The sequence below is a fragment of the Lampetra fluviatilis genome, unplaced genomic scaffold (assembly GCF_964198595.1).
Source record: "Lampetra fluviatilis unplaced genomic scaffold, kcLamFluv1.1 SCAFFOLD_796, whole genome shotgun sequence".
Classification (NCBI taxonomy): Eukaryota; Metazoa; Chordata; class Hyperoartia; order Petromyzontiformes; family Petromyzontidae; genus Lampetra; species Lampetra fluviatilis.
In genome coordinates, this window is record NW_027621290.1 from 11,092 (window position 1) to 35,000 (window position 23,909).

The 23,909-nt window shown below is 52.6% G+C and overlaps 1 protein-coding gene across 1 annotated transcript in view; it reads right to left on the reverse strand.

Annotated features, from left to right (window-relative positions):
* Positions 1-1,722: 1,722 nt before the first annotated feature.
* The window catches only part of UBXN6 (UBX domain protein 6), a gene marked incomplete at its 5' end in the record, with an annotated part of 29,156 nt that continues 6,969 nt past the window's right edge, over positions 1,723-23,909 (reverse strand). The window contains 5 exons of the mRNA XM_078885389.1: positions 1,723-2,273; positions 5,981-6,129; positions 11,397-11,533; positions 14,202-14,532; positions 15,824-15,905. Coding sequence (XP_078741515.1) covers positions 2,064-2,273; positions 5,981-6,129; positions 11,397-11,533; positions 14,202-14,532; positions 15,824-15,905 — 909 coding nt within the window. The remainder of the gene's footprint in view (positions 2,274-5,980; positions 6,130-11,396; positions 11,534-14,201; positions 14,533-15,823; positions 15,906-23,909) is intronic.

Below are 23,909 nucleotides of genomic sequence, written 5' to 3' on the forward strand. Positions count from 1 at the left end.
ACATCGCTCCATCTCTTCTCTAGCCCGTGCCTCCTGTACCACATCGCTCCATCTCTTCTCTAGCCCGTGCCTCCTGTACCACATCGCTCCATCTCTTCTCTAGCCCGTGCCTCCTGTACCACATCGCTCCATCTCTTCTCTAGCCCGTGCCTCCTGTACCACATCGCTCCATCTCTTCTCTAGCCCGTGCCTCCTGTACCACATCGCTCCATCTCTTCTCTAGCCCGTGCCGCGCCCGTTTAGCCCCCTCGATCCGGCCGAACAAAAGCTGTTTAGGCATGCGGTGGCTGGGCATGCGGGCTACATGACCCAGCCAACGCAGCCTTGCCTGCCGGAGGAGCTCACCGATGGGACTTTGCCCAGATCTTTCAAGGATTTGCGAGCTCCTCGCACAATCCAGCCTGCAGGTTAAACCCAGGATGGACGGTAGGCAGGCCAGCCTCAATGTTTCCAACCGGCGAAGATGCTCCAGCAGCAGGTCACGCTCTACCCACACGACGGTGATGGCGCTTGGCGTTGAGCCCGAAACGTCGAGACTAATTTTATTTCACACGAGACGCGCCTTTACAGAAAGAACCACAGAGTTTGATGACACAGCTCAAATAGCTTCTTGGTTTCTTTCGGTAAAGTCACCACGTAGAAGGGAAGTAATGAAATGATAAGAAATAAAACATTAAATCATAAAAATAAAACGTAAAAAAATTATTCTCAATTATTTTATTGTTTTTTTTTAATTTTTATTACTTAATAAAATAATTTAGAATTATTTTATGTTTTATTTTTATTATTTTCATTACATAATAATTATTTTATTATGATTTATTGTTATTATTTTTATTACATAATAATTATTTTATTATGATTTATTGTTATTATTTTTATTACATAATAATTATTTTATTATGATTTATTGTTATTATTTTTATTACATAATAATTATTTTATTATGTTTTATTTTTATTATTTTTATTACATAATAATTATTTTATCATGTTTTATTGTTATTATTTTTATTACATAATAATTATTTTATTATGTTTTATTTTATTACATAATACAATAATTGAGAATTATTTTATTATGTTTTATCTTTATTATTTTACTACTTCCCTTCTACGTGACTTTACCGAAAGAACCAAGAAGATGAATCCCTGCAGTCACGAAAGCTTTACATCGAAATGTGAGTCATCAGCAGCAGGTCACGCTCTAACCACACGACGGTGATGGCGCTTGGCGTTGAGCCCGAAACGTCGAGACTAATTTCATTTCACACAAGACGCGCCTTTACAGAAAGAACCACAGAGTTTGATGACACAGCTCAAATATCTTCGGTAAAGTCACATAGAAGGGGGAGGAGTCAGGGGAGGGGGAGGAGTCAGGAAAAGGGGGAGGAGTCAGGGAAAGGGGGAGGAGTCAGGGGGAGGGGTCAGGGAAAGGGGGAGGAGTCAGGGAAAGTGGGAGGAGTCAGGGGGGGGAGTCAGGGAAAGGGGAAGGAGTCAGGGGGAGGGGTCAGGGAAAGGGGGAGGAGTCAGGGAAAGTGGGAGGAGTCAGAGGGAGGAGTCAAAGAAAGGGGGAGGAGTCAGGGGGAGGGGTCAGGGAAAGGGGGAGGAGTCAGGGAAAGGGGGAGGAGTCAGGGAAAAGGGGAGGAGTCAGGGAAAAGGGGAGGAGTCAGGGGGAGGGGTAAGGGAAAGGAGTCAGGGGGAGGGGTCAGGGAAAGGGGGAGGAGTCAGGGAAAGGGGGAGGAGTCAGGGGGAGGGGTCAGGGAAAGGGGGAGGAGTCAGGGAAAGGGGGAGGAGTCAGGGGGAGGGGTCAGGGAAAGGGGGAGGAGTCAGGGAAAGGGGGAGGAGTCAGGGAGAGGAGTCAGGGGGAGGGGTCAGGGAAAGGGGGAGGAGTCAGGGGGAGGGGTCAGGGGAAGGTGGAGGGGTCACGGGAGGGGTCACGGGAGGGGTCACGGGAGGGGTCACGGGAGGGGTCACGGGAGGGGTCACGGGAGGGGTCACGGGAGGGGTCACGGGAGGGGTCACGGGAGGGGTCACGGGAGGGGTCACGGGGTCAGTATGGGGTCAGGACAGCGTGAGGCAGGCAGCCATGAGCTCCGCTTTGAGGCAGCAGGGGGGACAGGTTGACGATGATGGTGACGATGATGATGATGGTGATGGTGACGACGATGATGATGATGGTGGTTGTGATGATGGTGGTGATGGTGACGATGCTGCCAGAATGTCGGCGTGGACGTCGGGATCCCACACAAGGGTCAGAAGTGCGGCCGGAACCTAGCGGGGAGACAGGCCCACAGTTACACACAGATACACACAGATACACACAGATACACACTTACATATATACATACACACACACGCACACAGACACACACACAGACACACACACAGACACATACACACACAGACACACACACACATACACACACACGGACACACACACACAGACACACACAGACAGACACACAGACACACACACAGACACACACACACAGACACACACACAGACACACACACACAGACACACACACACAGACAGACACACAGACACACACACACAGACACACACAGACACACAGACACAGTTACACACAGTTACACACAGACACACTTACACACAGACACACATACACTCTTACATACACTTACACACTTACATACACACACTTACGGGTGAGTGAGTGAGTGGGTGGGTGAGTGGGTGAGTGAGTGAGTGGGTGGGTGGGTGAGTGTGTGAGTGGGTGGGTGGGTGAGTGAGTGGGTGGGTGAGTGAGTGGGTGAGCGGGTGAGTGGGTGAGCGGGTGAGTGGGTGAGTGAGTGGTAAGTGTGTGAGTGAGTGAGTGAGTGGGTGAGTGTGTGAGTGGGTGGGTGGGTGAGTGAGTGGGTGGGTGAGTGGGTGAGTGAGTGAGTGAGTGGGTGAGTGGGTGGGTGGCTGGGTGAGTGAGTGGGTGAGTGGGTGGGTGGGTGAGTGAGTGGGTGAGCGGGTGAGTGTGTGAGTGGGTGGGTGGGTGGGTGGGTGGGTGGGTGGGTGAGTGAGTGAGTGAGTGGGTGGGTGAGTGGGTGAGTGAGTGGGTGAGTGAGTGAGTGGGTGAGTGAGTGAGTGGTAAGTGTGTGAGTGAGTGAGTGGGTGGGTGAGTGAGTGGGTGGGTGAGTGGGTGAGTGTGTGAGTGGGTGGGTGGGTGAGTGAGTGAGTGAGTGGGTGGGTGAGTGGGTGAGTGAGTGGGTGAGTGGGTGGGTGGGTGAGTGAGTGGTAAGTGTGTGAGTGAGTGAGTGAGTGGGTGAGTGTGTGAGTGAATGGGTGGGTGAGTGAGTGGGTGGGTGAGTGGGTGAGTGTGTGAGTGGGTGGGTGAGTGGGTGAGTGAGTGAGTGAGTGGGTGAGTGGGTGGGTGGCTGGGTGAGTGAGTGGGTGAGTGGGTGGGTGGGTGAGTGAGTGGTAAGTGTGTGAGTGAGTGAGTGAGTGGGTGAGTGGGTGGGTGGGTGGGTGGGTGAGTGAGTGAGTGAGTGGGTGAGTGGGTGAGTGAGTGGGTGAGTGAGTGAGTGGGTGAGTGAGTGGTAAGTGTGTGAGTGAGTGAGTGGGTGGGTGAGTGAGTGGGTGGGTGAGTGGGTGAGTGTGTGAGTGGGTGGGTGGGTGAGTGAGTGAGTGGGTGGGTGAGTGGGTGAGTGAGTGGGTGAGTGAGTGAGTGGGTGAGTGAGTGGTAAGTGTGTGAGTGAGTGAGTGGGTGAGTGTGTGAGTGGGTGGGTGGGTGAGTGAGTGGGTGGGTGAGTGGGTGAGTGAGTGGTAAGTGTGTGAGTGAGTGGGTGAGCAAGCAAGTGAGTGAGTGAGTGGGTGAGTGAGTGGGTGGGTGAGTGAGTGGTAAGTGTGTGGGTGAGTGAGTGGGTGTGTGTGTGAGTGAGTGGTTGAGTGAGTGGGTGTGTGTGTGAGTGGGTGAGTGTGTGAGTGAGTGGGTGGGTGAGTGAGTGGTAAGTGTGTGGGTGAGTGAGCGGGTGAACGGGTGAGTGGGTGAGTGAGTGAGTGGGTGGGTGGGTGAGTGAGTGGTAAGTGTGTGGGTGAGTGAGCAGGTGAACGGGTGAGTGGGTGAGTGTGTGAGTGAGTGGGTGGGTGAGTGAGTGGTAAGTGTGTGGGTGAGTGAGCGGGTGAACGGGTGAGTGGGTGAGTGAGTGAGTGGGTGGGTGGGTGAGTGAGTGGGTGAGTGGGTGAGTGAGTGTGTGAGTGAGCGGGTGAGTGGGTGAGTGTGTGAGTGAGTGAGTGGGTGAGTGAGTGAGTGGATGAGTGAGCGAGTGAGTGGGTGAGTGGGTGAGTGAGTGAGTGTGTGAGTTAGTGAGTGAGTGGATGAGTGAGCGAGTGAGTGAGTGGATGAGTGAGTGAGTAGGTGAGTGAGTGTGTGAGTTAGTGAGTGAGTGAGTGGGTGTGTGTGTGAGTGGGTGAGTGGGTGAGTGATTCAGTAGGTGAGTGGGTGAGTGAGTGAGTGATTGAGTGGGTGAGTGAGTGGGTGGGTGAGTGAGTGAGTGAGTGGGTGAGTGGGTGAGTGAGTGAGTGAGTGATTGAGTGGGTGAGTGGGTGAGTGAGTAAGCGGGTGAGTGGGTGAGTTATTTACTCACCAGGCCCGTGCGAGAGAGTGGGTGAGTAGGTGAGTGAGTGAGTGAGTGAGTGGGTGAGTGAGTGGGTGAGTGAGTGGGTGAGTGAGTGAGCGGGTGAGTGGGTGAGTGATTCAGTAGGTGAGTGGGTGAGCGGGTGAGTAGGTGAGTGAGTGGGTGAGTGATTGAGTGGGTGAGTGATTGAGTGGGTGAGTAGATGAGTGGGTGAGCGGGTGGGTGAGTGAGTGGGTGAGTGAGTGAGTGGGTGAGTGAGTAAGTGGGTGAGTGGGTGAGTGATTCAGTAGGTGAGTGGGTGAGCGGGTGAGTAGGTGAGTGAGTGGGTGAGTGATTGAGTGGGTGAGTAGATGAGTGGGTGAGCGGGTGGGTGAGTGAGTGGGTGGGTGAGTGAGTGAGTGGGTGAGTGAGTAAGTGGGTGAGTGGGTGAGTGATTCAGTAGGTGAGTGGGAGAGTGAGTGAGTGGGTGAGTGAGTGGGTGGGTGAGTGAGTGGGTGAGTGAGCGAGTGAGTGGGTGGGTGAGTGAGTGAGTTATTTACTCACCAGGCCCGTGCGAGAGAGTGGGTGAGTGAGTGAGTGAGTGGGTGAGCGAATGAGCGGGTGAGCGGGTGAGTGGGTGGGTGAGTGAGTGGGTGAGTGAGTAAGTGGGTGAGTGGGTGAGTGATTCAGTAGGTGAGTGGGAGAGTGAGTGAGTGGGTGAGTGAGTGGGTGGGTGAGTGAGTGGGTGAGTGAGCGAGTGAGTGAGTGGGTGAGTGAGTGAGCAGGTGAATGGGTGAGCGAATGAGCGGGTGAGTAGGTGAGTGAGTGGGTGAGTGGGTGAGTGGGTGAGTGAGTGAGTGGGTGAGTGATTCAGTAGGTGAGTGAGTGAGTGGGTGAGTGAGTGTGTGAGTTAGTGAGTGGGTGAGTGAGTGGATGAGTGAGCGAGTGAGTGAGTGGGTGAGCGAGTGAGTGGGTGAGTGAGTGGGTGAGTGAGTGGGTGGGTGAGTGGGTGAGTGAGTGAGTGGGTGAGTGGGTGAGTGGGTGAGTGGGTGAGTGGGTGAGTGAGTGTGTGAGTGAGTGAGTGAGTGGGCGAGTGAGTGAGTGAGTGAGTGGGTGAGTGAGTGAGTGGGTGAGCGAGTGAGTGGGTGAGTGAGTGGGTGAGTGAGTGGGTGGGTGGGTGAGTGGGTGAGTGAGTGAGTGGGTGGGTGAGTGGGTGAGTGGGTGAGTGAGTGTGAGTGAGTGAGTTAGTGAGTGGGTGAGTAGGTGAGTGAGTGGGTGAGTGAGTAAGCGGGTGAGTGGGTGAGTGAGTGGGTGAGCGAATGAGCGGGTGAGCGGGTGAGTGGGTGGGTGAGTGAGTGGGTGAGCGAGTGGGTGAGTGAGTGGGTGAGTGAGTGGGTGAGTTATTTACTCACCAGGCCCGTGCGAGAGAGTGGGATTGCTTCCTCGTTGGGCAGGGGAATTCCCCGGGGTCCCAGCAGCGAAAATGGGACCCACTCCTGAGTCAGGCAACTTCGGACAAAGTCGTGAACCCTGCAAGCTGGCTCACTCACACTGAAGGTACCTGGGGTGACACAGTGACACACACAGTGACACACACAGACACACACACAGTGACACACACACACAGTGATACACACAGTGACACACACAGTGACACACACACACAGTGACACACACAGTGACACACACAGTGACACACACACACAGTGACACACACACACACAGTGACACACACACAGTGACACACACACACACAGTGACACACACACACAGTGACACACACAGTGACACACACAGTGACACACACACACAGTGACACACACACACACAGTGACACACACACAGTGACACACACACACACAGTGACACACACACACAGTGACACACACAGTGACACACACAGTGACACACACACACACAGTGACACACACACACACAGTGACACACACACACACAGTGACACACACACTCCTGAGTCAGGCAACTTCGGACAAAGTCGTGAACCCTGCAAGCTGACTCACTCACACTGAAGGTACCTGGGGTGACACAGTGACACACACACAGTGACACACACAGTGACACACACAGTGACACACACAGTGACACACACAGTGACACACACACTCCTGAGTCAGGCAACTTCGGACAAAGTCGTGAACCCTGCAAGCTGGCTCACTCACACTGAACGTACCTGGGGTGACACAGTGACACACACAGTGACACACACAGACACACACACAGTGACACACACACACAGTGATACACACAGTGACACACACAGTGACACACACAGACACACACACAGTGACACAGTGACACACACAGTGACACACACAGTGACACACACACACAGTGACACACACACACACAGTGACACACACACAGTGACACACACACACACAGTGACACACACACACAGTGACACACACAGTGACACACACACTCCTGAGTCAGGCAACTTCGGACAAAGTCGTGAACCCTGCAAGCTGGCTCACTCACACTGAAGGTACCTGGGGTGACACAGTGACACACACAGTGACACACACACAGTGACACACACACAGTGACACACACAGACACACACACAGTGACACACACACACAGTGACACACACAGACACACACACAGTGACACACACACACAGTGACACACACAGTGACACACACACAGTGACACACACAGACACACACACAGTGACACACACACACAGTGACACACACAGTGACATACACAGACACACACACAGTGACACACACACACAGTGACACACACACACACAGTGACACACACACAGTGACACACACACACACAGTGACACACACACACAGTGACACACACAGTGACACACACAGTGACACACACACTCCTGAGTCAGGCAACTTCGGACAAAGTCGTGAACCCTGCAAGCTGGCTCACTCACACTGAACGTGCCTGGGGTGACACAGTGACACACACAGTGACACACACAGTGACACACACAGTGACACAGTGACACACACAGTGACACACACAGAGACACACACACACACACAGTGACACACACAGTGACACACACAGTGACACACACACACACAGTGACACACATAGTGACACACACACACACAGTGACACACACACACAGTGACACACACAGACACACAGTGACACACACAGTGACACACACACACAGTGACACACACAGTGACACACACACAGTGACACACACACACAGTGACACACACAGTGACACACACACACACAGAGACACACACACACACACAGTGACACACATAGTGACACACACACACACAGTGACACACACACACAGTGACACACACAGACACACAGTGACACACACAGTGACACACACACACAGTGACACACACAGTGACACACACAGTGACACACACACACAGTGACACACACACACACAGTGACACACACACAGTGACACACACACACACAGTGACACACACACACAGTGACACACACAGTGACACACACAGTGACACACACACTCCTGAGTCAGGCAACTTCGGACAAAGTCGTGAACCCTGCAAGCTGGCTCACTCACACTGAACGTGCCTGGGGTGACACAGTGACACACACAGTGACACACACAGTGACACACACAGTGACACAGTGACACACACAGTGACACACACAGAGACACACACACACACACAGTGACACACACAGTGACACACACAGTGACACACACACACACAGAGACACACACACACACACAGTGACACACACACACACAGTGACACACACACACAGTGACACACACAGACACACAGTGACACACACAGTGACACACACACACAGTGACACACACAGTGACACACACACAGTGACACACACACACAGTGACACACACAGTGACACACACAGTGACACACACACACACAGAGACACACACACACACACAGTGACACACATAGTGACACACACACACACAGTGACACACACACACAGTGACACACACAGACACACAGTGACACACACAGTGACACACACACACAGTGACACACACAGTGACACACACAGTGACACACACACACAGTGACACACACACACACAGTGACACACACACAGTGACACACACACACACAGTGACACACACACACAGTGACACACACAGTGACACACACAGTGACACACACACTCCTGAGTCAGGCAACTTCGGACAAAGTCGTGAACCCTGCAAGCTGGCTCACTCACACTGAACGTACCTGGTGACACACACACACAGTGACACACACAGAGACACACACACACAGTGACACACACACACAGTGACACACACAGTGACACACACACACACAGAGACACACACAGTGACACACACAGTGACACACATAGTGACACACACACACACAGTGACACACACAGTGACACACACACACACAGTGACACACACAGTGACACACACAGTGACACACACACACACACAGAGACACACACACACACACAGTGACACACATAGTGACACACACACACACAGTGACACACACACACAGTGACACACACACACAGTGACACACACAGTGACACACACAGTGACACACACACACAGTGACACACACACACAGTGACACACACACAGTGACACACACACACACAGTGACACACACAGTGACACACACACACAGTGACACACACAGTGACACACACAGACACAGACACACACAGTGACACACACAGTGACACACACACACAGTGACACACACAGTGACACACACACACACAGTGACACACAGTGACACACACAGTGACACACACACAGTGACACACACACAGTGACACACACAGTGACACAGTGATACACACACACAGTGACACAGTGACACACACACACAGTGACACACACAGTGACACACACAGTGACACACACACACAGTGACACACACAGTGACACACACACAGTGACACACACAGTGACACACACACACAGTGACACACACAGTGACACACACACAGTGACACACAGTGACACACACAGTGACACACACACACAGTGACACACACAGTGACACACACACAGTGACACACACAGTGACACACACACACAGTGACACACACACACACAGTGACACACACACAGTGACACACACACAGTGACACACACAGTGACACACACACAGTGACACACACAGTGACACACACACACAGTGACACACAGTGACACACACAGTGACACACACACACACAGTGACACACACACACACAGTGACACACACAGTGACACACACACAGTGACACACACAGTGACACACACACACAGTGACACACACACACACAGTGACACACACACACAGTGACACACACACAGTGACACACACACACAGTGACACACACACACACAGTGACACACACACACAGTGACACACACACTGAGTGACTGACTGAGTGAGTGACTGACTGAGTGACTGACTGAGTGAGTGACTGAGTGAGTGACTGACTGAGTGACTGAGTGACTGATTGATTGACTGAGTGACTGAGTGAGTGAATGACTGAGTGAGTGACTGAGTGACTGACTGAGTGACTGACTGAGTGAGTGACTGAGTGAGTGACTGAGTGAGTGACTGACTGAGTGACTGAATGAGTGACTGAGTGAGTGACTTGAGTGAGTGACTGAGTCAGGGACTGACTGAGTGAGTGACTGACTGAGTGACTAACTGACTGACTGGGTGACTGACTGAGTGACTGACTGAGTGCGTGACTGAATGACTGACTGAGTGACTGACTGACTGGGTGACTGACTGAGTGACTGACTGAGTGACGGAGTGAGTGACTGAGTGAGTGACTGACTGAGTGACTGAGTGACTGAGTGAGTGACTGAGTGAGTGACTGACTGAGTGACTGAATGAGTGACTGAGTGACTGACTGAGTGACTGACTGACTGAGTGAGTGACTGACTGAGTGACTGAGTGACTAACTGACTGACTGACTGACTAACTGACTGAGTGACTGAGTGAGTGACTTGAGTGAGTGACTGAGTGAGGGACTGACTGAGTGAGTGACTGACTGAGTGACTAACTGAGTGACTGAGTGACTGAGTGACTGACTGAGTGACTGACTGAGTGCGTGACTGAGTGACTGACTGAGTGACTGACTGACTGGGTGACTGACTGAGTGACTGACTGAGTGACTGAATGAGTGACTGAGTGATTGACTGAGTGACTGACTGAGTGAGTGACTGAGTGAGTGACTGACTGAGTGAGTGTCTGACTGAGTGAGTGACTGACTGAGTGAGTGACTGAATGAGTGACTGACTGAGTGTCTGACTGAGTGAGTGTCTGACTGAGTGAGTGACTGACTGACCGAGTGACTAACTAACTCACTGACTGAGTGAGTGACTGAGTGACTGAGTGACTGATTGAGTGACTAACTGACTGATTGACTGGGTGACTGACTGGGTGACTAACTGACTGACTGAGTGACTGGCTGAGTGACTGACTGAGTGACTGAGTGAGTGACTGACTGGGTGACTGAGTGACTGATTGAGTGGGTGACTGAGTGAGTAGCTGACTGAGTGAGTAGCTGACTGAGTGACTGACTGAGTGACTGAGTGACTGATTGAGTGACTAACTGACTGATTGACTGGGTGACTGACTGGGTGACTAACTGACTGGCTGAGTGACTGACTGAGTGACTGAGTGAGTGACTGACTGGGTGACTGAGTGACTGATTGAGTGGGTGACTGAGTGAGTAGCTGACTGAGTGAGTGACTGAGTGACTGACTGAGTGACTAACTGACTGACTGGGTGACTGACTGGGTGACTAACTGAGTGACTGGGTGACTGACTGGGTGACTGAGTGAGTGACTGAGTGAGTAGTCACCTTGCAGCAGCAGCCCATCTGGCGTGCGAACCCGCAGCAGGCAGTAGTGGTACTGGCGGGGTGGACGCTCAGAGTCGCCCTCTCGCTCCCTCATGGCTCGCGTGCGCAGTACAGACGCCTTGTCCACCTCCTCGGTCCTGCTCAGTCACCCACAGAGTCACTCAGTCAGTCACTCAGTCAGTCACTCAGTCACTCAGTCAGTCACTCACTCAGTCACTCACTCAGTCAGTCACTCAGTCAGATACCCACTCAGTCACTTAGTCAGTCAGTCACTCAGTCAGTCAGTCACTTAGTCACTCACTCACTCAGTCACTCAGTCAGTCACTCAGTCAGTCACTCACTCACTCAGTCACTCAGTCAATCACTCAGTCAATCACTCACTCAGTCACTCAGTCAGTCACTCAGTCAGTCACTCAGTCACTCACTCAGATACCCACTCAGTCACTTAGTCAGTCACTCAGTCAGTCACTTACTCAGTCAGTCAGTCACTCAGTCACTTAGTCAGTCAGTCACTCAGTCAGTCACTCACTCAGTCAGTCAGTCACTCAGTCACTCACTCAGTCAGTCACTTAGTCAGTCAGTCACTCAATCAGTCACTCAGTCACTAAGTCACTCACTCAGTCAGTCACTCAGTCAGTCACTCAGTCAGTCAGTCAGTCACTCAGTCAGTCACTCAGTCAGTCAGTCACTCAGTCAGTCAGTCACTCAGTCACTTAGTCAGTCACTCAGTCAGTCACTCACTCACTCAGCCACTCACTCAGTTACCCACTCAGTCACTTAGTCAGTCACTCACTCAGTCAGTCACTCAGTCAGATACCCACTCAGTCACTAAGTCAGTCACTCAGTCACTCACTCAGTCAGTCAGTCACTCAGTCAGTCAGTCACTCAGTCACTCACTCAGTCAGTCACTCAGTCACTTAGTCAGTCAGTCACTCAGTCAGTCAGTCACTCAGTCACTCAGTCAGTCACTCACCCACTCAGCCACTCACTCAGTTACCCACTCAGTCACTTAGTCAGTCACTCACTCAGTCAGTCACTCAGTCAGATACCCACTCAGTCACTAAGTCAGTCACTCAGTCACTCACTCAGTCAGTCAGTCACTCAGTCAGTCAGTCACTCAGATACCCACTCAGTCACTTAGTCAGTCACTCAGTCAGTCACTCAGTCACTCATCTCAGTCAGTCAGTCACTCACTCAGTCACTCACTCAGATACCCACTCAGTCACTCAGTCACTCAGTCAGTCACTCACTCAGTCAGTCACTCAGTCAGTCACTCACTCAGTCACTCAGTCACTCACTCCATCAGTCACTCAGTCAGGCAGTCACTCAGTCACCCACTCAGTCAGTCACTCAGTCACTCACTCAGTCAGTCACTCACTCAGTCAGTCACTCAGTCACCCACTCAGTCACTCACTCAGTTACTCAGTCAGTCAGTCACTCAGTCACCCACTCAGTCACTCACTCAGTCACTCAGTCACTCAGTCACTCAGTCACCCACTCAGTCACTCACTCAGTCACTCAGTCACTCACTCAGTCAGTCACTCAGTCAGTCACTCAGCTACTCAGTCACTCAGCCACTCACTCAGTACCCACTCAGTCACTCAGTCACTCACTCAGTCACTCACTCAGTCACTCACTCAGTCAGTCACTCAGTCAGTCACTCACTCAGTCACACAGTCAGTCACTCAGTTACCCACTCAGTCACTCAGTCAGTCACTCAGTCAGTCACTCACTCACTCAGTAACTCACTCAGTTACCCACTCAGTCACTCACTCACTCACCCACCCACCCACTCAATCACCCACCCACCCACTCAGTCACTCAGTCACTCACTCACTCACCCACCCACCCACTCACTCAGTCACTCAATCACCAACCAACTCACTCACTCACCCACTCACTCACCCACCCACTCACCCACCCACCCACTCACCCACCCACTCACCCACCCACCCACCCACCCACCCACTCACCCACCCACCCACCCACTCACCCACCCACCCACCCACCCACTCACCCACCCACCCACCCACCCACTCACCCACCCACCCACTCACCCACCCACCCACTCACCCACCCACCCACCCACCCACCCACCCACTCACCCACCCACCCACCCACTCACCCACCCACCCACTCACCCACCCACCCACCCACCCACCCACACACCCACCCACCCACCCACACACCCACCCACCCACCCACTCACCCACCCACCCACTCACTCACCCACCCACCCACCCACCCACTCACCCACCCACCCACCCACCCACCCACTCACCCACCCACCCACCCACTCACCCACCCACCCACCCACCCACTCACCCACCCACCCACCCACCCACCCACCCACCCACTCACTCACCCACCCACCCACTCACCCACCCACCCACCCACCCACTCACCCACCCACTCACCCACCCACCCACTCACCCACCCACCCACCCACCCACCCACTCACCCACCCACCCACCCACTCACCCACCCACTCACCCACCCACCCACCCACCCACTCACTCACCCACCCACCCACCCACTCACCCACCCACCCACTCACCCACTCACCCACCCACGCACCCACCCACTCACCCACCCACCCACCCACCCACCCACTCACTCACCCACCCACCCACTCACCCACTCACCCACCCACTCACCCACTCACCCACCCACCCACTCACTCACCCACTCACCCACCCACCCACCCACCCACTCACCCACCCACCCACCCACCCACCCACTCACCCACCCACCCACCCACCCACTCACCCACCCACCCACCCACTCACCCACCCACTCACCCACCTCCTCATCTGCTCACGTTTCACCTCCTCCGCCGTGAGCCGGTAAAAGTCGTCGGGCAGCTTGAACCTCCCGGCTAGCGCCGCGGCACCAGCCCCAGACACCCGGTACACGGTCACCCCCCTATCCAGCGCGAACACCGGTGCCCCGCCGGTCTTCAGACGGTGCCGCAGGTGACTCAGCCAGCGCCCCGTTGGGTGGACAACGCCGCTGGCATCCCTCCCGGCATCCACCTCCTCCTCCACCTCCAACTCGTGAGGAGGAGGAGAGGTGAAAATGAGGTAGGATTCTTTTTCGTTGTCCGCAGGGTCGGCTGTTGATGAGTCTCCGGTGGCTGATGGTGGTGGGAGGGGTGAGATAGAGAGAGTGATGGATACAGCCACTCACTCACCCACACGGACACCGTGAACCCCACTCACTCACTCACCCACCCACCCACACGGACACCGTGAACCCCACTCACTCACTCACCCACCCACACGGACACCGTGAACCCCACCCACCCACACGGCCATTGTGAACCCCACCGACCCACACGGCCATTGTGAACCCCACTCACCCACACGGACACCGTGAACCCCACTCACTCACTCACACGGCCGTCGTGAACCCCACCCACTCACTCACTCACCCACTCACTCACCCACACAGCCATCGTGAACCCCACCCACCCACACGGCCATCGTGAACCCCACCCACCCACACGGCCACCGTGAACCCCACCCACCCACACGGCCATCGTGAACCCCACCCACAAAGCCATCTTGAACAGGAAGTGACATCACTCACCAGCAGGGGCAGAGACAGGAAGTGACATCACTCACCAGCAGGGGCAGAGACAGGAAGTGACATCACTCACCAGCAGGGGCAGAGACAGGAAGTGACATCACTCACCAGCAGGGGCAGAGACAGGAAGTGACATCACTCACCAGCAGAGACAGGAAGTGACATCACTCACCAGCAGAGACAGGAAGTGACATCACTCACCAGCAGAGACAGGAAGTGACATCACTCACCAGCAGAGACAGGAAGTGACATCACTCACCAGCAGAGACAGGAAGTAACATCACTCACCAGCAGAGACAGGAAGTGACATCACTCACCAGCAGAGACAGGAAGTGACATCACTCACCAGCAGAGACAGGAAGTGACATCACTCACCAGCAGAGACAGGAAGTGACATCACTCACCAGCAGAGACAGGAAGTGACATCACTCACCAGCAGAGACAGGAAGTGACATCACTCACCAGCAGAGACAGGAAGTGACATCACTCACCAGCAGAGACAGGAAGTGACATCACTGACCAGCAGAGACAGGAAGTGACATCACTGACCAGCAGAGACAGGAAGTGACATCACTCACCAGCAGAGACAGGAAGTGACATCACTCACCAGCAGAGACAGGAAGTGACATCACTCACCAGCAGAGACAGGAAGTGACATCACTCACCAGCAGAGACAGGAAGTGACATCACTCACCAGCAGAGACAGGAAGTGACATCACTCACCAGCAGAGACAGGAAGTGACATCACTCACCAGCAGAGACAGGAAGTGACATCACTCACCAGCAGAGACAGGAAGTGACATCACTCACCAGCAGAGACAGGAAGTGACATCACTCACCAGCAGAGACAGGAAGTGATGTCAACTGGAATCCCGCTGCCTGAAGGAACTCCAGCGGCCCATCCAGTCCAGCCAGTCGGTCCTAGAGAGTCACTCAGTCAGTCACTCAGTCACGCAGTCAGTCACTCAGTCACTCAGTCAGTCAGTCACTCACTCAGTCAGTCAGTCAGTCACTCACTCAGTCAGTCAGTCAGTCACTCAGTCAGTCAGTCACTCAGTCACTCAGTCAGTCAGTCACTCAGTCACTCAGTCAGTCAGTCACTCAGTCACTCAGTCAGTCAGTCACTCAGTCACTCAGTCAGTCAGTCACTCACTCAGTCACTCAGTCAGTCACTCAGTCAGTCAGTCACTCAGTCAGTCAGTCACTCACTCAGTCAGTCAGTCAGTCAGTCACTCAGTCAGTCAGTCACTCAGTCAGTCACTCAGTCACTCAGTCAGTCAGTCACTCAGTCACTCACTCAGTCAGTCAGTCACTCAGTCACTCACTCAGTCAGTCAGTCACTCAGTCACTCAGTCAGTCAGTCAGTCACTCAGTCAGTCAGTCAGTCAGTCACTCAGTCAGTCAGTCACTCAGTCAGTCAGTCAGTCAGTCAGTCACTCAGTCAGTCACTCAGTCAGTCAGTCAGTCACTCAGTCAGTCAGTCAGTCAGTCACTCAGTCAGTCAGTCAGTCAGTCACTCAGGCAGTCAGTCAGTCAGTCAGTCACTCAGTCAGTCAGTCAGTCACTCAGTCAGTCACTCAGTCACTCAGTCAGTCACTCAGTCAGTCACTCAGTCAGTCAGTCAGTCACTCAGTCAGTCACTCAGTCAGTCACTCAGTCAGTCAGTCAGTCACTCAGTCAGTCACTCAGTCACTCAGTCAGTCACTCAGTCAGTCACTCAGTCAGTCACTCAGTCAGTCAGTCACTCAGTCAGTCAGTCAGTCAGTCACTCAGGCAGTCAGTCAGTCAGTCAGTCACTCAGTCAGTCAGTCAGTCACTCAGTCAGTCACTCAGTCACTCAGTCAGTCACTCAGTCAGTCACTCAGTCAGTCAGTCAGTCACACAGTCAGTCACTCAGTCAGTCAGTCAGTCACTCAGTCAGTCACTCAGTCACTCAGTCAGTCACTCAGTCAGTCACTCAGTCAGTCAGTCACTCAGTCAGTCAGTCACTCAGTCAGTCAGTCACTCAGTCAGTCAGTCAGTCAGTCACTCAGTCAGTCAGTCACTCAGTCAGTCAGTCAGTCAGTCACTCAGTCAGTCAGTCACTCAGTCAGTCAGTCACTCAGTCAGTCACTCACTCACTCAGTCAGTCAGTCACTCAGTCAGTCAGTCACTCAGTCAGTCAGTCAGTCAGTCACTCAGTCAGTCAGTCACTCAGTCAGTCACTCAGTCAGTCAGTCAGTCAGTCACTCAGTCAGTCAGTCAGTCACTCAGTCAGTCAGTCACTCAGTCAGTCACTCAGTCAGTCACTCACTCAGTCAGTCAGTCAGTCACTCACTCAGTCAGTCAGTCACTCAGTCAGTCACTCAGTCACTCACTCAGTCAGTCAGTTACTCAGTCACTCAGTCAGTCAGTCACTCAGTCACTCACTCAGTCAGTCAGTCACTCAGTCACTCACTCAGTCAGTCACTCAGTCACTCAGTCAGTCAGTCAGTCACTCAGTCAGTCAGTCAGTCAGTCACTCAGTCAGTCAGTCACTCAGTCAGTCAGTCAGTCAGTCACTCAGTCAGTCAGTCAGTCACTCAGTCAGTCAGTCACTCAGTCAGTCACTCAGTCACTCAGTCAGTCAGTCAGTCAGTCACTCAGTCAGTCAGTCAGTCACTCAGTCAGTCAGTCACTCAGGCAGTCAGTCAGTCAGTCAGTCAGTCACTCAGTCAGTCAGTCACTCAGTCAGTCAGTCAGTCAGTCACTCAGTCAGTCACTCAGTCAGTCACTCAGTCAGTCAGTCAGTCACTCAGTCAGTCAGTCACTCAGTCAGTCACTCAGTCAGTCAGTCACTCAGTCAGTCACTCAGTCAGTCAGTCACTCAGTCAGTCAGTCAGTCAGTCACTCAGTCAGTCAGTCACTCAGTCAGTCAGTCACTCAGTCAGTCACTCAGTCAGTCAGTCACTCAGTCAGTCAGTCACTCACTCAGTCAGTCACTCACTCAGTCAGTCAGTCAGTCACTCAGTCAGTCACTCAGTCAGTCAGTCAGTCACTCAGTCAGTCAGTCAGTCACTCAGTCAGTCACTCAGTCACTCAGTCACTCAGTCAGTCACTCAGTCAGTCACTCAGTCAGTCACTCAGTCAGTCACTCAGTCAGTCAGTCACTCAGTCAGTCAGTCAGTCACTCAGTCAGTCACTCAGTCAGTCAGTCACTCAGTCAGTCAGTCAGTCAGTCACTCAGTCAGTCAGTCACTCAGTCAGTCACTCAGTCAGTCAGTCACTCAGTCAGTCACTCACTCAGTCAGTCAGTCAGTCACTCAGTCAGTCAGTCACTCAGTCAGTCAGTCAGTCACTCAGTCAGTCAGTCAGTCAGTCACTCAGTCAGTCAGTCACTCAGTCAGTCACTCAGTCACTCAGTCACTCAGTCACTCAGTCAGTCACTCAGTCAGTCAGTCACTCAGTCAGTCAGTCAGTCACTCAGTCACTCAGTCACTCAGTCAGTGACTCAGTCAGTAACTCAGTCAGTCAGTCAGTCACTCAATCAGTCAGTCAGTCACTCACTCACCACTCATTCATCACTCACTCACTCAGTCACTCACTCAGTCACTCACTCAGTCAGTCACTCACTCAGTCACTCAGTCAGTCACTCAGTCAGTCACTCACTCAGTCACTCACTCAGTCACTCACTCAGTCACTCACTCACTCACCACTAACTCACTCAGTCACTCAGTCAGTCAGTCACTCAGTCACTCACTCACTCACTCAGTCAGTCACTCAGTCACTCAGTCACTCAGTCATTCACTCAGTCAGTCACTCACTCAGTCACTAACTCACTCACTCAGTCACTCACTCAGTCACTCACTCACTCACTCAGTCACTCACTCAGTCACTCAGTCACTCACTCAGTCAGTCAGTTACTCAGTCAGTCAGTCACTCAGTCAGTCACTCAGTCAGTCAGTCACTCAGTCAGTCACTCACTCAGTCAGTCACTCACCACTCACTCACTCACTCACCACTTACTCACCCACTCACTCACCACTCGCTCACTTAGTCACTCACCACTCACTCAGTCAGTCACTCACCACTCACTCACTCACTCACCACTTACTCACCCACTCACTCACTCACCACTCACTCAGTCACTCAGTCACTCACTCAGTCACTTACCCACTCACTCAGTCAATCACTCGCCCACTCACTCAGTCACTCACTCAGTCAGTCACTCACTCACCACTCACTCACTTACCACTCACTCACCACTCACTCACTCACCACTCACTCAGTCAGTCACTCACTCAGTCAGTCACTCAGTCACTCACTCACTCAGTCACTCACTCACTCACTCACTCAGTCACTCACTCACTCACTCACCACTCACTCACCACTCACTCACTCAGTCACTCAGTCAGTCAGTCACTCACTCACTCAGTCACTCACGCAGTCACTCAGTCAGTCACTCAGTCACTCACTCAGTCACTCAGTCAGTCACTCACCCAGTCACTCACTCAGTCAGTCACTCACTCAGTCACTCAGTCAGTCAGTCACTCAGTCACTCACTCAGTCACTCAGTCAGTCACTCACTCACTCAGTCACTCAGTCAGTCACTCAGTCAGTCACTCAGTCACTCACTCAGTCAGTCAGTTACTCAGTCAGTCAGTCACTCAGTCAGTCAGTCAGTCATTCAGTCACTCACTCAGTCAGTCAGTTACTCAGTCAGTCACTCAGTCAGTCACTCACTCAGTCAGTCACTCACTCAGTCAGTCACTCACTCACCACTCACTCACCAATCACTCACCACTCACTCACCACTCGCTCACTTAGTCACTCACCACTCACTCAGTCACTCAGTCACTCAGTCACTCACTCAGTCACTTACCCATTCACTCAGTCAATCACTCGCCCACTCACTCAGTCACTCACTCAGTCAGTCCCTCACTCACCACTCACTCACTCACTTACCACTCACTCACTCACCACTCACTCACCACTCACCACTCACTCAGTCAGTCAGTCAGTCAGTCACTCAGTCAGTCACTCACTCACTCAGTCAGTCACTCAGTCAGTCAGTCACTCAGTCAGTCACTCACTCACTCAGTCACTCACTCAGTCAGTCACTCACTCAGTCAGTCACTCACTCACTCACCACTCACTCACTCACCACTCACTCACTCACCACTCGCTCACTCACTCAGTCAGTCAGTCATTCAGTCACTCACTCAGTCACTCAGTCAGTCACACACACACTCACCACTCACTCACCACTCACTCACCACTCACTCACTCACTCACCACTCGCTTACTCAGTCAGTCACTCACTCACCACTCACTCACAACTCACTCACTCACTCAGTCACTCACTCACTCACTCACCACTCACTCAGTCACTCACTCAGTCAGTCAGTCACTCAGTCACTCACTCAGTCACTAACTCACTCACCACTCACTCACTACTCACTCATCACTCACTCACTCACCAACTCACTCACTCACCACTCACTCAGTCACTCACTCAGTCAGTCACTCACTCAGTCACTCACTCGCCCACTCACTCAGTCAGTCACCCACTCAGTCACTCACTAACTCAGTCAGTCACTCACTCACTCACTCACCACTCACTCACTCACTCACCACTCACTCACCACTCACTCACCACTCAATCACCAATCACTCACTCAGTCACTCACTCAGTCACTCAGTCACTCACTCAGTCAGTCAGTTACTCAGTCAGTCAGTCACTCAGTCAGTCACTCAGTCAGTCAGTCACTCAGTCAGTCACTCACTCAGTCAGTCACCACTCACTCAGTCAGTCAGTCACTCAGTCAGTCACTCACTCAGTCAGTCACTCACCACTCACTCACCACTTACTCACCCACTCACTCACCACTCGCTCACTTAGTCACTCACCACTCACTCAGTCAGTCACTCACCACTCACTCACTCACCACTCACTCAGTCACTCAGTCACTCACTCAGTCACTTACCCACTCACTCAGTCAATCACTCGCCCACTCACTCAGTCAGTCACTCAGTCAGTCACTCACTCACCACTCACTCACTTACCACTCACTCACTCACCACTCACTCACTCACCACTCACTCAGTCAGTCACTCACTCAGTCAGTCAGTCACTCACTCACTCAGTCACTCACTCACTCACCACTCACTCACTCAGTCACTCAGTCAGTCAGTCACTCAGTCACTCACTCACTCAGTCACTCACTCAGTCACTCAGTCAGTCACTCAGTCACTCACTCAGTCAGTCACTCAGTCAGTCACTCACCCAGTCACTCACTCAGTCAGTCACTCACTCAGTCACTCAGTCAGTCAGTCACTCAGTCAGTCACTCAGTCAGTCACTCAGTCACTCACTCAGTCAGTTACTCAGTCAGTCAGTCACTCAGTCAGTCAGTCAGTCATTCAGTCACTCACTCAGTCAGTCAGTTACTCAGTCAGTCACTCAGTCAGTCACTCACTCAGTCAGTCACTCACTCAGTCAGTCACTCACTCACTCACCACTCACTCAGTCAGTCACTCACTCAGTCAGTCAGTCACTCACTCACTCAGTCACTCACTCACTCACCACTCACTCACTCAGTCACTCAGTCAGTCAGTCACTCAGTCACTCACTCACTCAGTCACTCACTCAGTCACTCAGTCAGTCACTCAGTCACTCACTCAGTCAGTCACTCAGTCAGTCACTCACCCAGTCACTCACTCAGTCAGTCACTCACTCAGTCACTCAGTCAGTCAGTCACTCAGTCAGTCACTCAGTCAGTCACTCAGTCACTCACTCAGTCAGTCAGTTACTCAGTCAGTCAGTTACTCAGTCAGTCACTCAGTCAGTCACTCACTCAGTCAGTCACTCACTCAGTCAGTCACTCACTCACCACTCACTCACCAATCACTCACCACTCACTCACCACTCGCTCACTTAGTCACTCACCACTCACTCAGTCAATCAGTCACTCAGTCACTCACTCAGTCACTTACCCACTCACTCAGTCAATCACTCGCCCACTCACTCAGTCACTCACTCAGTCAGTCCCTCACTCACCACTCACTCACTCACTTACCACTCACTCACTCACCACTCACTCACCACTCACCACTCACTCAGTCAGTCAGTCACTCAGTCAGTCAGTCACTCAGTCAGTCACTCACTCACTCAGTCAGTCACTCAGTCAGTCAGTCACTCAGTCAGTCACTCACTCACTCAGTCACTCACTCAGTCAGTCACTCACTCAGTCAGTCACTCACTAAGTCAGTAACTCACTCAGTCAGTCACTCACTCAGTCACTTACCCACTCAGTCAATCACTCGCCCACTCAGTCAGTCAGTCACTCACTCAGTCACTCACTCAGTCAGTCACTCACTCACCACTCACTCACTCACTTACCACTCACTCACTCACCACTCACTCACTCACCACTCACTCAGTCAGTCACTCAGTCAGTCAGTCACTCAGTCAGTCACTCACTCACTCAGTCACTCACTCAGTCAGTCACTCACTCAGTCAGTCACTCACTCACTCAGTCACTCACTCACCACTCACTCACTCACCACTCACTCACCACTCACTCACTCACCACTCACTCACCACTCACTCACTCACCACTCGCTCACTCACTCACTCATTCAGTCACTCACTCAGTCACTCAGTCAGTCACACACACACTCACCACTCACTCACCACTCACTCACCACTCACTCACTCACCACTCGCTCACTCAGTCAGTCACTCACTCACCACTCACTCACAACTCACTCACTCACTCAGTCACTCACTCACTCACCACTCACTCAGTCACTCACTCAGTCAGTCAGTCACTCAGTCACTCACTCAGTCACTAACTCACTCACCACTCACTCACCAACTCACTCAGTCACTCACTCAGTCAGTCACTCACTCAGTCACTCACCAACTAACTCACTCACTCAACACTCACTCAGTCACTCAGTCACTCACTCAGTCAGTCACTCACTCAGTCACTCACCCACTCACTCCGTCAATCACTCGCCCACTCACTCAGTCAGTCACCCACTCAGTCACTCACTAACTCAGTCACTCACTCAGTCACTCACTCACTCACCACTCACTCACCACTCACTCACTCACCACTCACTCAGTCACTCACTCAGTCAGTCACTCACTCACTCACCCACTCACTCAGTCAATCACTCGCCCACTCAGTCACTCACTCAGTCAGTCACTCACTCACTCACTCAGTCACTCACTCAGTCAGTCACTCACTCACCACTCACTCACCACTCACTCACCACTCAATCACCACTCACTCACTCAGTCACTCACTCAGTCACTCAGTCACTCACTCAGTCACTCAACCACTCACTCAGTCACTCACTCACTCACTCACTCACCCACTCACTCCGTCAATCACTCGCCCACTCACTCAGTCAGTCACCCACTCAGTCACTCACTAACTCAGTCACTCACTCAGTCACTCACTCACTCACCATTCACTCACCACTCACTCACTCACCACTCACTCAGTCACTCACTCAGTCAGTCACTCACTCACTCACTCACCCACTCACTCAGTCAATCACTCGCCCACTCAGTCACTCACTCAGTCAGTCACTCACTCACTCACTCAGTCACTCACTCAGTCAGTCACTCACTCACCACTCACTCACTCACCACTCAATCACCACTCACTCACTCAGTCACTCACTCAGTCACTCAGTCACTCACTCAGTCACTCAACCACTCACTCAGTCACTCACTCACTCACTCACCACTCACTCACCACTCACTCACCACTCAATCACCACTCACTCACTCAGCCAGTCACTCAGTCACTCAACCACTCACTCAGTCACTCACTCACTCAGTCACTCACTCACCACTCACTCACCACTCACTCACCACTCAATCACCAATCACTCACTCAGTCACTCACTCAGTCACTCAGTCACTCACTCAGTCAGTCAGTTACTCAGT